This window comes from Physeter macrocephalus, chromosome 2, assembly GCF_002837175.3.
Source record: "Physeter macrocephalus isolate SW-GA chromosome 2, ASM283717v5, whole genome shotgun sequence".
NCBI classification, from domain to species: domain Eukaryota; kingdom Metazoa; phylum Chordata; class Mammalia; order Artiodactyla; family Physeteridae; genus Physeter; species Physeter macrocephalus.
Genome location: NC_041215.1, coordinates 95,442,295 through 95,460,266, shown reverse-complemented (window position 1 = coordinate 95,460,266; position 17,972 = coordinate 95,442,295). Strand labels below are relative to the sequence as shown.

The window sequence follows — 17,972 nt, the reverse complement described above, 5'->3', positions numbered from 1 at the left end:
AATGCCTAGATGTTGGATTTTGAAATAATCGAGGACATTTACTTGGGTTTTGGAATGCAAATTTCATTCTTTCTTTTAAATTAAATTTAATGTTTGGAAATGTTTATTAGATAATAAATATTACTCAACAATCTTAAACTCAATTTTCCAAAGGATGTTAAAATGTCACTTCCAAATTATGGTGGTAAGCAATATGGTACATGGTTCACTTTCAACTGTAGTAAAATTTATTTTTATCTTGTTTTTAATTTTTTATTTTATTTATTTATTTATTTTTGGCCATGCCACGAGGCATGCGGAATCTTAGCTCCCTGACCAGGGATTGAACCCCATGCCTCCTGCAGTGGAAGCACGGAGTCCTAACCACTGGATCACCAGGGACTTCCCTATTTTTATTTTTAAATTGAGATATTATTGACATATAACCTTGTATTAGTTTCAGATGTACAACATAATGATTTGATATTTGTATATATTGTGAAATGATCACCACACTAAGTCTAATTAGCAAATTTGACTCTTAAATTTGTAAATGAACAGAATCCCATTCAGAATTTTCATTGTTGAAGAGTATCACAGTTCACTGTAGTTACTCTGATTTTGTTGAGTGCAATAGATTTGGGGATTTCTTTACTGACTAGAAAACCTCACTTTATTCATCCAATTTGTTAGACTCTTTCAAACTTTTTTTTAGCTTGTGCCCTCTAACCCCCTCTCCTCTTTAGGGGAAATAACCTTTTACTGCCTCAGTATTAATGGAAATGCTAATTTACCCTTTGCTGGGAATTTACAGCTCATTTGTGGTGGAAAGACAGCCCTGCATGCCAACTCATCCTCAGAGGCCATTGGTCCTGAAGACTGGAGTACAATTCACTGTGAAGTTGAGGTAATAAAGAAAAGACCCTGCACCTCCTATCACAAAGTTTGCACCCCAGCTTCCTTTCACAACACTGTTATATATGGTGCTTTAGAGGAAGTAATTTTGCAGTGGGCATTTTAATATGAATTCTTATTTAGAATATCTAAGAGTCTTGTCTTTTCTATTCAGACTAGAAATATAAGAGATATGTGTGTATGCACACACACACACACACACACACACACACACACACACACACACACACCTGATTTTTTTCCAGTTATAGATGTAATGAATGTTTACTGTAAATAGGAATTCAAAATTGCAGAACTGCATATAGGAGAGAGTAGAAGTTCCCAGAAGCCTCATCCCCTCTTGAGCATACACTCATAACCTGAGCTTTACATTCCCCCCAAAACGTATGCAGTGTGTGTGAATGTGGACTTACGACAGGTACATTTTTCTGCTGAGTGTGTTCATAGCTTTCCTCAGATTTCTCAAAGTTGTATGTGATCTAAATATCTGTAGACCACCATGGTAAACAGCCTGGTGTCAGTCCTCCCAGAATTTTGCCCATGGCTACATAAATATATAAATAAATACATTGTACTTGTACACATTTTTTTCATGCATAGACACACAAATATACATGACATACAGTGTTTCATTTTTAGAAACTAAGGTTCTGCTGTCTGTTGCTTGGCAGCCTGTTTTTCTCCTTCATAATAAATTGTGGAAGTGTTTCCATGTTAGAACGTACAGCTTTTACAGCTTTACTTTCTTCCGTTGCGCGGCTGCATTCATTTAGCTCTTCCTCTGCTGATGAGAAGCCGGACTCAGAAGAGCTGCGCTTGCCTTCAGAGTTGGCCCTAGTCCTTTTTTCCAGGGTGCTGCTGAGTTAGGTCCACAGGTGCTACCTGTTGGCTGCCAGTGAACAGCGCCACGCTTTAGCACCCGTGAGGTCCCAGAACTCACAGCTGGCAGGAGGAGAAATCTGATCCCATCATCTGCTTCACCGAAGGGAGCCAACCAGTGAAGGGCTCCTTCCGCAGGTCTCCAGCTCATCCGAGCAGAGCACACCTGAGTCTCAACCCACGGCTCCTTCCATCTTTCCACACTGCCCTGGGGTGATTATAGATGTGACCTTCACTTTCCTGATTATGGGTGATGGTTTTTATTTTCTCCCAGCAGAATCAGCATTAGATAACAAGTTTTAGTCAAGGGCAGTGCTATTTTTACCTACAGAATTAGCCCAAAGTAGGAATTTTGATAAAACTCAGCATTGGCGAGGCGATACAGGGAAGCAGATACCCTCATTAATGTTTGGTGGGAATATAAAATCAGTGCTGCTCTGTGTCAGAATTTAATGTTACAGTTTTGTCCCAGCAGTTTCACAGCTAGGGATTTATCCTACAAATACACTTTAAAAACATCCACGTAGACATACAAGGATGTCACTTCCATTGTTTGTAATAACCAAAAACTGCATGAGGTGGGGGTTATTGAAAATGTTCATCAATAGGGAATTGGCATGATAAATAAATGGTAACAGATAATTTTTTAAAGTAATTATGACTTTTTTCTTTTCAGATTGTTGGTGAAATTGCAAGAGCTGAATTATAACTTGAAAGTCAAAGTCTTATTTGATAAGTAAGATATCTTTAATATTATCTAAGATATATGTACTATTGAAATGCTGGTTTTGTTAACTAAACATGGCGTTTTGCACTGGGGCTGTTTGTAAGTGATCCCAGCACATTTAAATTGATAGCTCCTGTTCTGGATGTTGGGAGCATCCCCTAGAGCTGGTATCAACATGCTTGTGCCTTTTTAGACTATAAGTGAACAAAACAATGAGTGCATGTTATGCATGTGAGCTTGTAATGATCCAGTCTCCAAGCAGCTACCACCCTTCCTCCTAGGCCAGCCCTAAAGGAAGGGCCCTTGATCAAACTCCGGGCCACCATGATTCTGCAGCCAGTGTGGACTTGTTTCTGGAGTGAAGCTGACAGCATTTAGGGGGGCTTGTGTGGAGCCTGCTGGCTTCACACTTGTCTCTTCTGGGCAGTAAGAACCCAGGAATGGTCAGGATCTCTCATGGAGTCTAAATGGAGCAGGCCCATCCTGTTTTGTCCTTAGTCCCTGGACCTGAACTGTCAGTGACCTAAGCACTCACATTAAGGAACAAGATGGCTTAGCCCCTGCCATCCCCCATTGATATTTTTTTTTTTTTTTTTTTGCGGTACGCGGGCCTCTCACCGTTGTGGCCTCTCCCGTTGCGGAGCACAGTCTCCGGACGCGCAGGCTCAGCGGCCGTGGCTCACGGGCCCAGCCACTCCGCGGCATGTGGGATCCTCCCGGACCGGGGCACGAACCCGTGTCCCCTGCATCGGCAGGCGGACTCTCAACCACTGCGCCACCAGGGAAGCCCCCCCAACCTTGATATATTTAATGCTTTTGTTGATGTGTGTAACATACTGGTTTACCAAGTTTCAAAACGATTTATGATAATCCAAGTCATTTTCCTCTGGCTTTTTGTCTCTTTCCATTCCTGTAACTATAGCCTTCTTTGTAGCATAGTCTGTGCCTTTGCTTTTCTCCTCCCATCATCTTTGGTTTCTCTGCGTCTCAGTTAGCTTTTACTGCATAAAAACCCCAAAACTTAGTGGCTTAAACTCTAAAACGTATTAATTTCTCTTATGCTGTGGGCTGTGTGTGGTCCTTCTGGTCTGGGCTGGCTTGGTTGTTGCTGGGTGGTCTAGCATGGCCTTGTATGGGTCTGTCGCTGCTGGGATAGCTGGGCCCTTCTCTGTCGGGCTCTCAAAGAGGTCAGCCTAGGCTTTCTCGTTCGGCAGCGGTGGTCCAAGTGGGTCAGAGCAGCGGCGTGCTGGGCCTGTCAGGCTAGACGTGGAACTTGTACGGCGCCACTCCCATCCACTGTGGGGGGGGGAAGTAAGTCAACGTCCCCTGAGGTGGAAAAGCTGCAGAGGTTTTGTGGCCACTACAGTTTACCACACTCTGCTTAGCTCAGTCTCTCTTTCAGTTTGTTCTTGCTCTTTTGTCTTTTCTGTCTGTTCCAGTTCTGAGTTTTCTTCTTAGCTTTGACAAGGTAGCTTTGTATCACACTATTCCTTTTATTGTGAATTTTCTTTTTTTGCACAAAATGTGGGTATATTTAATGCTACTGAACTGCATGCTTAAAATACTTAAAATAATAAATTTTCTGTTATATATATTTTACCACAATTTAAAAAACTGAGATACCACACTGGAGAAACTCAAGTTGAAGGACATTCCTAAAACAACCTGAGCAGTGATACTCAAAACTGTCAAAAACTTCAAAGACAAGGAACGTGTGAGAACGTGTTACAGACCAGAGGAGGCTAGGGTGATATGATGACAAATGTAACGTGGGGTCCTGGCTGGAGTCCTGGGGCAGGAAAAGGACGCTGGGGGGAAGTGATGAAGTCCAGGTGAAGTGTCGAGTTAGCTAATTGTCATATGCCAAGGCTGGCTTCTTGGGCATTAGAAATATTCCGTGGTTATGAAGTGTAAGTTCTTTTGTTTTTTCCCAGATGGGAAAATTGGTCACTGTTATAACTGACGGTGATTCTCATTCACAAAAGCATTGAACTTCTAGTTGAGACAGGAAAGGAAGCTAACTCATTTAACTATGAGTGCCCTAATGATCTCTAACCTTCGCCTGTGCCTGACAGATACATTATTTGTCCAGAACATGATGACGTTATCGCTACATTTATATAAGATACAGGTGTCTCAAGATTTTAACCTCAGATTTAAAACTTAAACTTGATAGTTACCCCAAATAATTGACTATACAAGTACTTCTCTGAAAGCGTTAAAAATAACAGAGAACAAAAATAAGGATCGAGCTGTCACTTTGGAAGGTCCTCTGAGTTGTGTAGCCACAGAGCAGCGCTCTCTGCTCAGTCCCCAGTGCTTAGCTCGGTGCCTCGGAAAGGCACCGACCGAGTAACTGCTCAACAAATAGCCGTATAACTCAGGCTTACGTTTACTGAGGGTGTGCTCTGTGCTCTCTTTACCCGGTAACAAGTTCCCTTCTCCCAGTGTCCTGTACGGTTGGTGCTATTAGCATGACGTACAGTGGAGAAAGGTGAGGCCCAGACAGTTTATTTGCCCAAGGTCACTCAGCAAAACTTGGCAGTGCTGGTGCGGGTTGATTGAGGGACTGAGTGAGTGAATGAAAGGGCTGAACAGCCCCATCATTTGTTATTGATCTTGTACTTTTATATTTTTGTTAAAACTCATCTCAAATTTTAAATACATGTATATGATCATATATATATATATATATATATTTTTTTTTTTTTGCAGAGATGTGAATGAGAGAAATACAGTAAAAGGGTACGTGAAGTACTTTGCACTATATTTTACTATCGCTTTGTTTGTTTATGTGTTGGTTTAACAGTTCACAGCCTTTTAAGTATTTGTACTCTGTATTGTCTAGGTTTAGAAAGTTCAACATTTTGGGCACGCACACGAAGGTGATGAACATGGAGGAGTCCACCAATGGAAGTCTGGCGGCAGAATTCCGACACCTGGTAGGGAGATCAGTTTCCCCCTTTTCTGTTGTGTCTGGTTTATTAGGACTTGATGTGTGATCGAGTGGCACTTTGTGCCCTGTGTGATGGGCAGAGCACCCCCTAGGAGAAGGCTTCCTAGAATTCATGGCTGGTGACTTCAGCAGCACTTGGTGAATCTTGGTTCCTCCTCCTTATCCCAGGACTGTTCACTCTGTTTCCTGCCAGTCTTTCTCTCAGAGATACCTTCTTTGGGGGGTGGTGATCTCAGTAAAACATTCCATAAACCAGTGTGCACATAAGCTATCTGTACGTGGTTCCTCCAGGACCTCAGTGATCACTCACTCTAGATTCTTGGAATTTTCCCAGAGGTCATTATTGCCCCACATCCTGACCGTTCCTTCTCCCCCTCCAAACGTGGCAGGCCCCAGGAGTCTCTCTTTGGCCCCTTCTTCACCACCTCCCTCCTGGGGTCTTGCCCACAACCACTGTCTCGAGCACTTTGTCTCCAGAGGAGTAGGGTCTGGGCACCGGGCAGTGGAAATCAGCAGAGGGGTTTAAGTGGGTGGTGCCTTCTCTCCTCTCTCCCTGAAAATCGGGGCTGCCAGTGGTTCTGTAGACGTGTTGGTGCTGAGCCCTGTGCAATTCCTGGGCTGGAGGCTGCAGGGAGGTTCAAAGCATCCTTTTTTTATTGGCAACCATTTCATGAACCCGCAAACTCATAGTTGGGAAGCTAGACCTTGTGTGAGAGCCTCGGTCCAACCCAGGGGTCTGAGGGTGTCCAGAGCTGCTCTGGGGGCTCCAAGTTGCTCCCTTATAACCTGCGTGATTGAAGCCCTTTTGAGGGCAGTCGTAGAGGCCTGAGTCACAGGCCTGGCAGACTCTGCGGAGGGAAAGGCAAGAGAAGCTGTGCCCTGAGCCTGGGGAGCGTGAAACAGCTAATGAAGGTGATGGGGGATGGTTCGGGAAAAGCTAACCTGGGGGAGGGAGCAGGATGCTGCTCCCTGGGATCCTTCTGAACCCTGTGGTTTTCGCAGGGTGTCAGAATGCTGGGAAAAGGCACTCTCCCTCGTGAACCCACACAAGGGTCACTTCACCTCCTGCTCTGCATTCTGAAAATAATTTCACTTCCTTCATTCTTTCTAAGTCCTCACTTTGGTTTGATTTGTAGATGAAAATAGCAACTTTGATGATTATGGTACTGTTTACTAAGATTTTTTTTTTTTTTTTTTGTAGCAACTGAAAGAACAGAAAAATGCCGGTGCCAGAACCAACGAGGTGAGTCTTTCTCTCTTGTGATTGGTCTCTAACTAGCAGGTCTGTCCAGTGAGGTTGGCTCCGTGGCCCTGGGGGCCAGGGACCCCTCACAGAGGGGTGAACAGCAGGAAGACCCGGCAGGGAAGGGCAGTGGACAAGCTTTGGGACGTGGTGTATCTGTCATAACGGTAAAAGCACTCTGTGCTCGTGCTTTATGGTTGTCAGGTGATTTTGCACATGAATTTATTGGACCCTCAACAGACAGCCCAACAGAGTAGGTACGGTGGGCTACTGTGTTATTCACATTTCACAGGTGAAGAAGTCGGACCACAGGAAGTTTGCAGGATTTAGCTAAGGGTGCACAGGGAGTTACTGTCAGAGCTAGAACTAGAGGCCAGCTTCATGACTGCCCTGCCAAAAACTATGTGTGCCGAGAGGGTTTTCCTGCCACGTGTCCCCTACCCAGTGCATCATCCTTCTGTCAGTTTCATTTTCACAGCCAGTCCTTGCGGAGCTGTGTTTGTGATGCATTCAGATAGGAAGTATGGGCAGAGGACAGAATGCCTGGAGTTGCTTTGGTTTGGACCGGTTGTTGTCCTTTGTGCCTGCACGTTTCCCCACGACAGCCAGCAGAGGTCGTGTGGAACAGTGGGACAGGCATCGGCCAGGGCCTGACCAGCCCTGGTTTCGATCTTGACTACCTTTGTGACCTCCCAGGGATTTAGTTTCCTCTCCTGTGAGCAGGGATGGCAGCCACATCTCCCTGGTTCTAAGTTGTGATGCTCGTGTAAGATAACATGTATGAAGGTACTTTGAACACTATATAACCTTTCTACCCATACCAAGGCACTTTATGACCAGCCAGGCTTATGCAAATCAGCCCTCCCGATAGATAATCACACCTGGAACACGTGTACACTTTCCACCCCATGTCAGCCTGAGGTGTGCAGCCTGCACACACCCTCAGAAGGGGCTGAGGGCCAGGATGCCTTAGGTCATGAATAAACCCATTAGAATTTGCTGTTTCCCTATCGACATTTTTTTCCCCCTTAATCCATATCCCTTGCCATAATATCAGAAATCTGATCTTTGAGAGAACAGTGAGATACTTGGGATAATGGAATCTGGGATAGATGGTCAAAAATTGGAATGTTCTTCTGAATTGCAGCTGGTTAGGTTCAGGCTTTCTGCAGCCTGTTGCAAAAAATGCTTAGTAGGCTCTTGCAAGTTGCAGGATCAGTGAATGAATCGCTGTATTCCTTTTGTTTCCCTTTTCTCTTTTAAGGGTCCTCTCATCGTTACTGAGGAGCTTCACTCCCTTAGTTTTGAAACCCAGTTGTGCCAGCCTGGTTTGGTCATTGACCTTGAGGTAAGACTTACATGTCCCAGATGTGGAAAACTTTATTTTTACTTTAAACTGTTATGTGTATTTTTATTTCTCAATTTTTATTTTAGACGTATTTACCTAATTGCTAAAAAAAGATTATTGTTTTCAGCCAGTACTATCTTGATGTTAATTTAATCGTTCAGGCAGCTAGAGAACTGAATTAACCTTCAGGTACTGTAAGCTAAATGTTCCAGTTGAGACGTCCTACGTTAATTTTTTATATGAAGCACTGAAACTTATTTCTTAACTGAAAAGATATATCAAAGACAAATTCAACTACGAACCAAAGAACATAACTTTACATTCTTAATTTTCAAATATAAAAGATAATGCAAATGTACAAGAAATCCCTTGCTTAGTTGTGAGGCTACATAGTGGTCTGAAGGTGATGTTTCTGTGATTCAGATGATTTCAAGGTCTTTGTCATCTTCTAGACGGCCTCTCTGCCCATCGTGGTGATCTCCAATGTCAGCCAGCTCCCGAGTGGTTGGGCCTCCATCCTGTGGTACAACATGCTGGTGGCAGAACCCAGGGTATGGAAAACACATCTACTTTCGTACCAGGGGTTAACCAGAGACATCATGCTCTAGCTTCTGCATATCTGAAAGAGCCCCTAAGGGCCAGATGTTGAAGGAAAAGTGGCACAACTCATGTGGCATTGCTAAGGATCGGAGTAATTCTGGAAAAGCGAAGCATGTGTATGTATTAGAAATGAGAATTATGATTTTCCTTCCATGTGAATAAGCTCAGGCAACAGATGATTTCATACAGCTTTTACTGTGGAAGAGGTCCTTTATGTTTATGCCTTTTAAAAATGTATATATGCTGAATAAGCCTGCTCCATTCTTAGAGTGTGGGTACTCTAATACGGTTGATTAATTACAGTTGATTCTGGTTATTCACTGGTACTTAAAGTCCTTTAAAGTCACTGTGAACACTGAGTTGGCAGATACTGAACCACTGCGTCTAAGGGAAACACGGGGTTAGGTTCCCATGAGCCTCTTTGCATTTGCTGATCAATACATAACCTTGTTTTGTTTAAAGATCCCTTACCTAATAGACTTGTTGATTCATTAACATTGAACTCATGGCAAACAGCTTTATAACTCATGTCTGAACAGAGCTTATGTATCACATGCATTTTCTCCATAAGGCACTTTGGAACACTAGACAGAACTTCAGCCGTGCCCTTGAGGGCCATGTTAAAAATGAAATCACCAACAAAAAAGCATACGAAAATGCAAAAACCGTGGCACTAAACAGACCTCAAAAAAGACACTCGGGTATAGTATGAGAGCTGAAATAGCAAGGCAGATCATAGCTTTGTGTGACCTCACCTGGAAACAAACATGTTTGGTAACTCAAACTTTTCACTGCTGTGTGCCTGAGTACATCTGCAAATGACTGCAGAAGTGCCACGAATATTGATTTGGGAGTTAAATTTTAGTGAGTTGATGAATTCACAAATGTGAATCTGCAAATAATGAGGATTTCTCTTCTTTAGCTGTGAAGAACATCTGTGTGTCATAGATGAGAACTGAACTTTGGCACAGATCCATGTTTCAGTGCCAGGCTTGTGACTGGTGGCTTGTCAGTAGCCCTTAGCTTCTGGGTGTTTTCTCTCCAGAATCTGTCCTTCTTCCTGAACCCACCTTGTGCACGATGGTCTCAGCTTTCAGAGGTGCTGAGTTGGCAGTTTTCTTCTGTCACCAAAAGAGGTCTCAATGTGGACCAGCTGAACATGCTGGGAGAGAAACTTCTTGGTATGAGCATATTCACTTTTTACGTAACTAACCATTGAAATTCATAAAATATCTTGACTTGCTCCTTTCCCCCTCTTTCCTCTTTATTTTGTTCAAGGTAGGAGAGAGTTAAAATCTACTGACTTTTCCAGCAGCACTTTATTATAGCTAAGTGAGAATGATGCCTCCCCTTAGAAGGAGATAGAGACCTGATAAAAGATTTAAATGAATCATTTCCCCATTATCTCATATTAACATTTCTGAGCAGGGTTCCTAGGGGAAAGATGTCTAAATTATATGAAGTATATTACTTGTGGCTAAAATAAATTCTTTGAGAAATATGAAGTTTTATTAACCTTGGGGAGAAAAACAGCAAGCCCCCAACATGGTAAGAATAAGGTCCTCGGGCTGCCCACCACACAGCACACGCCCAGGTCTCTTACATCAGGTGGTCCAGGTGTGAGGAGACACTGTCCACATCAAGAGGATGCCCGTGACCAGCACTGCCTGATGGGCAGGGTGCAGCCCATGATAGAGAATTCCCTTTCAGTGGCTAATGTCATGGATTTATTAGTTTCCCACACTAAACAAACCTAAGACCTACTAGTCTCAAGGTCAGATCTTCAATGAATGGGACTATCTGAACTATTTCTTTAAAAATCCACGGTCACCTTTTTTCCACATTTGCTTTCTATATAGCAGAACTGCATGTACTGCAAACACCAGTAGGCTTTTCCTAACCAAATGGCTCTCAGCAGTGCCTTCTCTTGGCCATGCAGCTGTCACAGTGAGTCTTGTGCAATTTAATCAAAAGTAAGAAGTCATTCCTATTCCTTTCCCTTATTTGGTGAGAGTTAAGACAGATATCTTTTCTGCCTACAATGGCTTATTTGGGGTTCTCTGTGAAGAGAGATGTCAGACTCACCACCTCTTATGGCCAGCCTTCTTCAATTTGTGTAGCTGATAACCCCGAGGCTTCCTTCCCCTCTCATTTCTCTCACTGGGCTTTTGATTTGCATCGACTTCTCTGAGCCTGTGTCCTGTTTGGAGTAGGGCTGAGGGAAATGCCTAATTAATATCTAAAATAATCTTGTAAAGTCAAGTGTCAGTTAAATCGATCACCTAGGGGTGATCTTGGTCTTAGTTTGAACTTGAAAAAAATTCCTCAGGGTCACCGGGAGAGGAGCCTGCCAAGGAGGGAGAGGGAAGCAATGGGAAATGATATTGCACAAGGGGGACCAAATCGAGGCTTCTCCAGAAAGCACAAGTGATTGTATTAGTGAATCTGAGAATATCAACTGTGTACACACAACCTTCCTTTGTTGAGTGTTGGCTCTTTGAGAGCAAATACAACAGCCATCAGTCCAGCCAAAGCTTCAGAACTGATTTCCATTTCCTTAAAAAACTTATTTTTATTTGTTTAGGTCCCAGTGCTGGCCCTGATGGTCTTATTCCATGGACTCGCTTCTGTAAGGTGGGTGCTGTCTGGAGTTTATACTCTGAGTGCTTTCCGCTCTCTGTTGAGGGTCTCGGATTTCTTGCCGCGGTGCCGGCTGCACTGTGCTTGCTTTGGCGTGTTCCTCTCACCCCCGGAACCCCTAGGGCAAGTTGTTTACTTTCCTTCAGCGCGCTGAAGGTTAGTCTCCAAGTGCGAGTCTGACAGGAAGCACCTGCCTGGGTGATAACATTCTCTCATATCCGAAATGAGTCTTCTGTTTGCTCACACTGACCCCTGGCCTGGCAGCGTTTTAGCCCCGTCCATGCGTAACGTGTGGTCTGTGCCGGCGTAGACAGCCTGCTGGGCTGGAGGGGTGTCTTGAGCCTGCTCAAGCCGTGAGACCAGTTGGGGGGAATAATCAGACCCCGCTCGGGTCACCAGACAGTGCTGACAAGCTCACGCTACTGGAGTTTAGTAGTGTGAAGGCAACTGGTATTCTGGGATCACCCTGGAGGTCATTCCCTGGCTGGGTCGCTAATGTTTGGAGAGGGAAGCAGAGCCTGGCTCAGGAAATGGAGAGCTTTGTGTCTGAAAGCTGGTAAGAGGGGAGGGATGGCTCTGTAGGGGGCAGTGCTAGCTTTGGCAGCTGGACAGTCTTTGCAAACTAAAACCTGATGGCGGGAGGAGACATGCTAAGTCACTGTTTTGGATTTCTTGTTTTCTAATGTGTGCATCTGTATACTTGCAGGAAAATATAAATGATAAAAATTTTCCTTTCTGGCTTTGGATCGAAAGCATCCTTGAACTCATTAAAAAACACCTACTCTGTCTCTGGAATGATGGGTAAGGGCCATTGATAGGTGTATTTTTGAATCATATGTTGAGCACACACTCCGTTACTGCAAGGCTGAGATAGGCCTGACCCAGACAGACTTCATTATTTGGCAAGACTTGGGTGCATCTCACAGAAACAGATGCTTGCAGGCTGTCCCTTCAGGCATTCACGATAGTAGACCCTCATAAGATTAAAATTATATTTTCGCAGTACATGTATATGCATTTTCAAAGCTAAATTTAAAAACCCTGAGTGCCATTCATGCCTTCGTTCATTCTACAAAACTTTCTTGAGCACCTGCTTTATTGCCTCCAAGTAAGGAAGAAAAAACTTTTCTGACTCGGTAAATTGTTTCTAATTTTTTCCCAGGGTCAGTTGATATTTCAGCAAAGACTTTAACTTGGTCAGAGGTCTAGAATATGAAAATGGATTGTTTGAGCCTTTCTCTTCACTAGAAAGGATGCATGAATTCAGACATTTTCATGGCCTTCAGAATCCCCAGGTGAAAATGAAAGGCTCATTAATCCAGCAAGTATTTATTGATCATCTGTAGCATCCAACGGGCACCATGTTAATGAGCTTTTTTGGGACTTCAGCATATATATATGTATGAGTGAAATGCTTCCTGAAGTGTCAATGAAATAGATTTTTTTTTTTTTTTTTTTTTTTTTGTGGTATGCGGGCTTTCCTCTGCTGTGGCCTCTCCCGTTGTGGAGCACAGGCTCCGGACGCGCAGGCTCAGCGGCCATGGCCCACGGGCCCAGCCGCTCCGCGGCACGTGGGATCCTCCCAGACCGGGGCGCGAACCCGGTTCCCCTGCATCGGCAGGCGGACGCGCAACCACTGCGCCACCAGGGAAGCCCAATGAAATAGATTTTAAAGCATCTAAAATAGTTGATACATTTCTATCCTGTGTTCTCGTGTCAAGTTGCAGTCATTTTGATTTGTAAGTGAATGTGAAAATTACAGTCATGGCTGAACCTCAGAGTACCTCCATCAATCCCTTTCCATATGCAGGTGTATCGTGGGCTTTATCAGCAAGGAGCGAGAGCGGGCTCTGCTGAAGGACCAGCAGCCGGGGACATTCCTGCTGCGGTTCAGTGAGAGCTGCCGGGAAGGGGCCATCACGTTCACATGGGTGGAGCGGCCCCAGAATGGAGGTGGTAAGCCAAGGCGCCTGCACACACACCGATTCAAAATGTGGGTGCAAGCCCTTCTTCTTCGCTGCAAATCAACTCATACAAATAATGAGCTTCTGACATACAGTCGCAGCTCCTCCACTTATCCCCAGCTGAGCTTCCCCAGTAGGATTTAGTACATCACCAAGGGCTATTTGGGATTTGTTGCCTGGAAAATACTGTGCAAATGATGGTTTTCTTTAAAAGACAAGGCCACATTCTTTCCTTTTTCTCAGGTATGTCACCTGTAGGTGAAAGATGCGAGTCAGTATGACTGGCAGTCATTTATTGGGAGGAAACCCATAGTGCACAGGCGTGAGCTTCCAGACCCACGGAGGGGAATCCCACGTGGATGTGCACGGATGAGGGCAGGCTCCGTGAGAGGGGTCCGGGGACTGGGTGCAGCCCTCCACCCTGCCTTCTGACAGAGAAGGCTCGTGCATGTTTATCTGGGTTATATCTTGGGTTTCTGTCTGACCAAGTGCATGCATGGCAAAAACAATTCTGAAAACCTGCGCGTTATGAAACAGGTTTCTGGGGAATGAGAAACAGGTTTCAGTGGAGACAAGAAAGTGATAAAGACAAACTGGTGACTTTTCACTCTTACATGTAGTTTGCTCTCTTTGAAGTATTGGAGGGAAAACTGATTTGTTCCAGTGACTTATGCTTTCAGTTAGAAGATACAAAAAGATGGGATACTTTTCTTGTTCTATTTTTTTTTCTTCTGGTAAAAAAACAGGAGAGCTGGGATTAGAGCCCAGTGAGGACAGTAGATGGTAGAGCCTGCCCTTTTCTTCTTCTCCCCCAGTAGTTCTTTCCTGAACTTGCTGAGAGATGGAACTAGCAAACCAGGCAAAAATGAAAACTGTTGGCACCCGGGAAGTTTAAAGCAGGGCAGCGCCAGCTACAAAGCTTTGGTCTGAAGTTCTAGAGCAGAGTCCCCAGAGCACCTGACAGCAGCCTCTGGAATGTGTGCCCCCAAAGTGAAATCCTGGATCACTTAGGAAGCAGGATTCCAATGAAGTCTGGGACTAAGACCAGGAGTGAATTAAACTGTGTTTTTTTACATTAAGGATTAGAGAAAAAAATAGCAAATAGGGTCTCTTTTTGGTTTGTTTAAAAAGTTGTTTTCCATGCGTTGTCGTTGTTTATTTTCATTTTTCAATATGAAAAGAAAGACAAAGTGAGTTTATCTTCTAGTAACTTAATCTATGGCTTGAGCCAAGGAGACCCTATTAGTAATTAGTTATTTTAAAGGTATTTAGTAAATTTCTTTTGGCTAGACTTACAAATCTAAGTAAATAATGACAAATGCAATATTACCGAGAGTAATGATGGCCTTTATTTTTCCTATTTTAAAGAAAGGGTAATAATCTATTTAGGAATAAAGCAGTTACGTGCTCTGGGATGTAAATCCTAGATTGTGTTTAGTTCTTACCAGGTTCTGTCAAGTCCATAAACTCTGCAGCGTTTGTTTCTCTCCTCTATTGTTGCGGGATATTCTGTGGGACTCACTTTGCTTTTCCTCCTTTTAGAATCTTGCTTCCATGCGGTTGAACCCTACACAAAGAAAGAACTTTCTGCTGTTACTTTCCCCGACATTATTCGCAATTACAAAGTCATGGCCGCTGAAAATATTCCAGAGAATCCCTTGAAGTTTCTGTATCCAAATATTGATAAAGACCATGCCTTTGGAAAGTACTACTCCAGGCCAAAGGAAGGTAAGTGGGCAGAGTGTGCAAGCGTTGCCTGATGAGTCATAGCACAGCCCAGTCGTTCCTGTGGTTGTGTTTTCCCTTCATCTAGTCCAAAGGTTTGCAGGAGACAGGCTTTAACCCCACACACTGCCCTTGCCTTCCTATCATTGCAAGGTGCCAGCACAGACTCCCCCCATGCCATGTCACTAGCCCACCCCTTCTTTTGAATTGGTAAAAGCAGGCTTTCTAATAAACACAGCGCAGTTGAAACATAATACATTGTTTGGCCTGATACAGACAGTAAGAAAGGAGTAAATGGTTTTTGATCTTAGGGGTGTTGGAGAAGGTCCATTTCTGGTCTTGTGTACTTGTTACATTTTTACTTTTTCTACGTGGAGGGGTAAAACGTAGGACCTGTGATGGTCACCTGCTTTATGTCAGCCTGCTCCTGAAATTGAGGAAATGGAGGCCCGGGCGAAGTGAAGTGGTCCCTTCATGGTGACCTGGTAAGTTATTAGGTCACATCACTGAGAGCAGGTCTAAGCTTAGCGCACGCGTCTCCCGCTGCTTAGTCTTCATTGAACCGCATTTGAGAAAGTGGAAGTTAGACTAATCTGGTTTGGAATGCACCAAGAAACTAAATGATTTTTCAGGATCAGTAGTCTCAATATTAGCACGATTACTTTGGGGAGAAGATGCACCCAGCTTACCTTGACAGATGTGTTTATTACACCAACCAGGCCAGGACCATAAACAACCAGATAAAACTTCTGTAGGATTTCAGGCCTTGGAAAGAGAACCGTCTTAGCTTGACTTCTGTGCTGAATGTGCCCTCCCCTTTCCGTCTGGTTGTTTCTGCATTCGCACTACAATTTCAGGTGACCCAGGCAGGGAGTCTAACCTGACTGCCAAGGAAAACAGTCCAGTCTTGATCAAAGAAAAAGTTGATTGTTCTTGTGTAATTTCTGCTAACGGAAGGTGTACGTGATGTGTTTGTTTCTAGCCCCAGAGCCTATGGAACTTGATGGCCCTAAAGGAACAGGATATATCAAGACTGAATTGATTTCTGTGTCTGAAGTGTAAGTGAACACAGAAGAGTGACATGTTTAAAATCCCCAAACAAGCCCCCCTCCTGGCTGGGGCCTGTTGAAGATGCTTGTTCTTTGCTTTTCCATTGTAATTGTTGCTGCCACCATCACAGATGGACCTGTGGAAAGATCCTAATTAGAGATACTGGTGTCACTGCCTATCAGCGTTTTATTGCCTTTATAAAAACAAACAAACAAACAACAAACCAAAAAAATCCAAAAAAACAAAGTTGTATTTAAGGTATATAAGTTCTCCCCAAACTGATATTTTGAAAAAGTGTAAATAAAATGAACAAAAATTGATCAGAGTGGGAAAGCAGTTCTTTTCAATCTAGAACAGGCCAAAGTAATGACTGAGACATTTTTTTCCGTTTGCTTTTATTTTGTTGTTTCATTTTGTAAAAGGTAGAAAAAATTTTGGAAAAGTCATTGTCAGTTATTTGGCCTGCAGCACTGTCTTGGGGTGAATGGATGTAGCCTTCATGTAAAAACCCTCTGGAGCAGCTTTATCTGCATACAAACCTCAAGGTAGGGATGAGGGACTCCCCAGACATTTCTCTGGCGCTTCTCGGGCCAGGGTAGGTGACACAACCGCACAAGCTCGCGCCCATGTTCACCCAGGCAGAAGCGGTGCAGGATCCAGACTGGCTATTTCTGGCTCACATCTCTAGAGTACAGTGTGTTTCCCAAAGGGCCGGGCTGGGGACATGAACCTCTCGAGATCTGTCCTTTTTCAAACGTATTTTACAAGTGTATACGCTTCCCTGAAATAAAAATCTAAAATGATGATTCAGTCACAGGCCAAAGATGAAATGGCAAAGTTTACACCACTGCTTTCATAATCTAGATGTTAACATTTCCTGTTTCTTTCTCCCCATTTTAGTCACCCTTCTCAACTTCAGACCACAGACAACCTTCTTCCCATGTCTCCTGAGGAGTTTGACGAGGTGTCTCGGATAGTGGGCGCTGTAGAATTTGACATGGTGAGTACCACACAGGGATGCTTTCAGCACGCTGAGCGTTTGCTCTCTGAGACAGGGAGGGTGCCTGGCAGACCCTGGGCCTATCTGTGAGCTCTCAGAAGGAGCCTCTGGCAGAGCCCAGAAGGGTGTTTTTTAGATTAGCTATGACAAGTTGGAGCCTGCTGTGTTTAAACAAGCTACGTCGTCACCAGGATTTTTACTCCTGGCCTTCAGCACCTTCCAAAAAATAATGACATTTCAAATATTTAAAAGCTCCCCCTCTGCCTTTTAAATTTGTCCACATAGAAATCTCATATATTAAGGAGCTAGGATTTCTCTGATAAGAAAATGTTTTCCTTTTGGCCCGTTGTTTCAGCACTGTGTCTGGGTGAAGCGGTGTTATTTTTAGGAAGGGAGGAGACTAATGCTTGGTATACAGTCATTATAGACACTTGGGCAGCCACAGCGAAACAGTTTACCTGATTTATGTTTGAGAACTAACTTGTACCACTAGCACCTGGGGCTGTGAAGGACTTTGCCAAGAGTAAAAAGTTCAAGGAGTGAAGCAGAGTGTCATGAGTACCATGATAGGGATAGGAACAGGGCTGTCCACAAAAGAGTGCATCTTTCTTTGGGAGAATGTTTTTCAGTATGTCAGATAGTATTGTTTGCCTGTCAGCCTGAAAGCCTTCCCCTTAAAGATTTTATTTATTTATTTATTTTGATTGGCTGGATTTTTGCTGATGCTGTTTTTTTAATTTTAAGCTCTTTTCCACATGAAGCTATTCCAGTTCATTTTTTATAAATTTATCTATTTTATTTATTTAGCTTTGGCTGCGTTGGGTCTTCGTTGCTGTGCGCGGGCTTTCTCTAGTTGTGGCGAGCGGGGGCTACTCTTCGTTGCGGTGTGCGGGCTTCTCATTGCGGTGGCTTCTCTTGTTGCGGAGCACAGGCTCTAGGCGTGCAG

At 43.9% G+C, this 17,972-nt stretch overlaps 1 protein-coding gene across 3 annotated transcripts in view; it reads left to right on the top strand.

Annotated features, from left to right (window-relative positions):
• The window catches only part of STAT1 (signal transducer and activator of transcription 1), a 42,537-nt gene that overhangs the window by 20,251 nt on the left and 4,314 nt on the right, over positions 1-17,972 (top strand). For all 3 annotated transcript variants that reach the window (XM_028480245.2, XM_007114600.4, XM_007114601.2), the window contains 14 exons: positions 794-886; positions 2,450-2,509; positions 5,216-5,245; positions 5,349-5,442; positions 6,658-6,699; positions 7,964-8,047; positions 8,500-8,598; positions 9,693-9,828; positions 11,232-11,281; positions 11,994-12,088; positions 13,098-13,243; positions 14,794-14,979; positions 15,959-16,034; positions 16,927-17,026. In XM_028480245.2, coding sequence (XP_028336046.1) covers positions 794-886; positions 2,450-2,509; positions 5,216-5,245; positions 5,349-5,442; positions 6,658-6,699; positions 7,964-8,047; positions 8,500-8,598; positions 9,693-9,828; positions 11,232-11,281; positions 11,994-12,088; positions 13,098-13,243; positions 14,794-14,979; positions 15,959-16,034; positions 16,927-17,026 — 1,291 coding nt within the window. The remainder of the gene's footprint in view (positions 1-793; positions 887-2,449; positions 2,510-5,215; positions 5,246-5,348; positions 5,443-6,657; positions 6,700-7,963; positions 8,048-8,499; positions 8,599-9,692; positions 9,829-11,231; positions 11,282-11,993; positions 12,089-13,097; positions 13,244-14,793; positions 14,980-15,958; positions 16,035-16,926; positions 17,027-17,972) is intronic.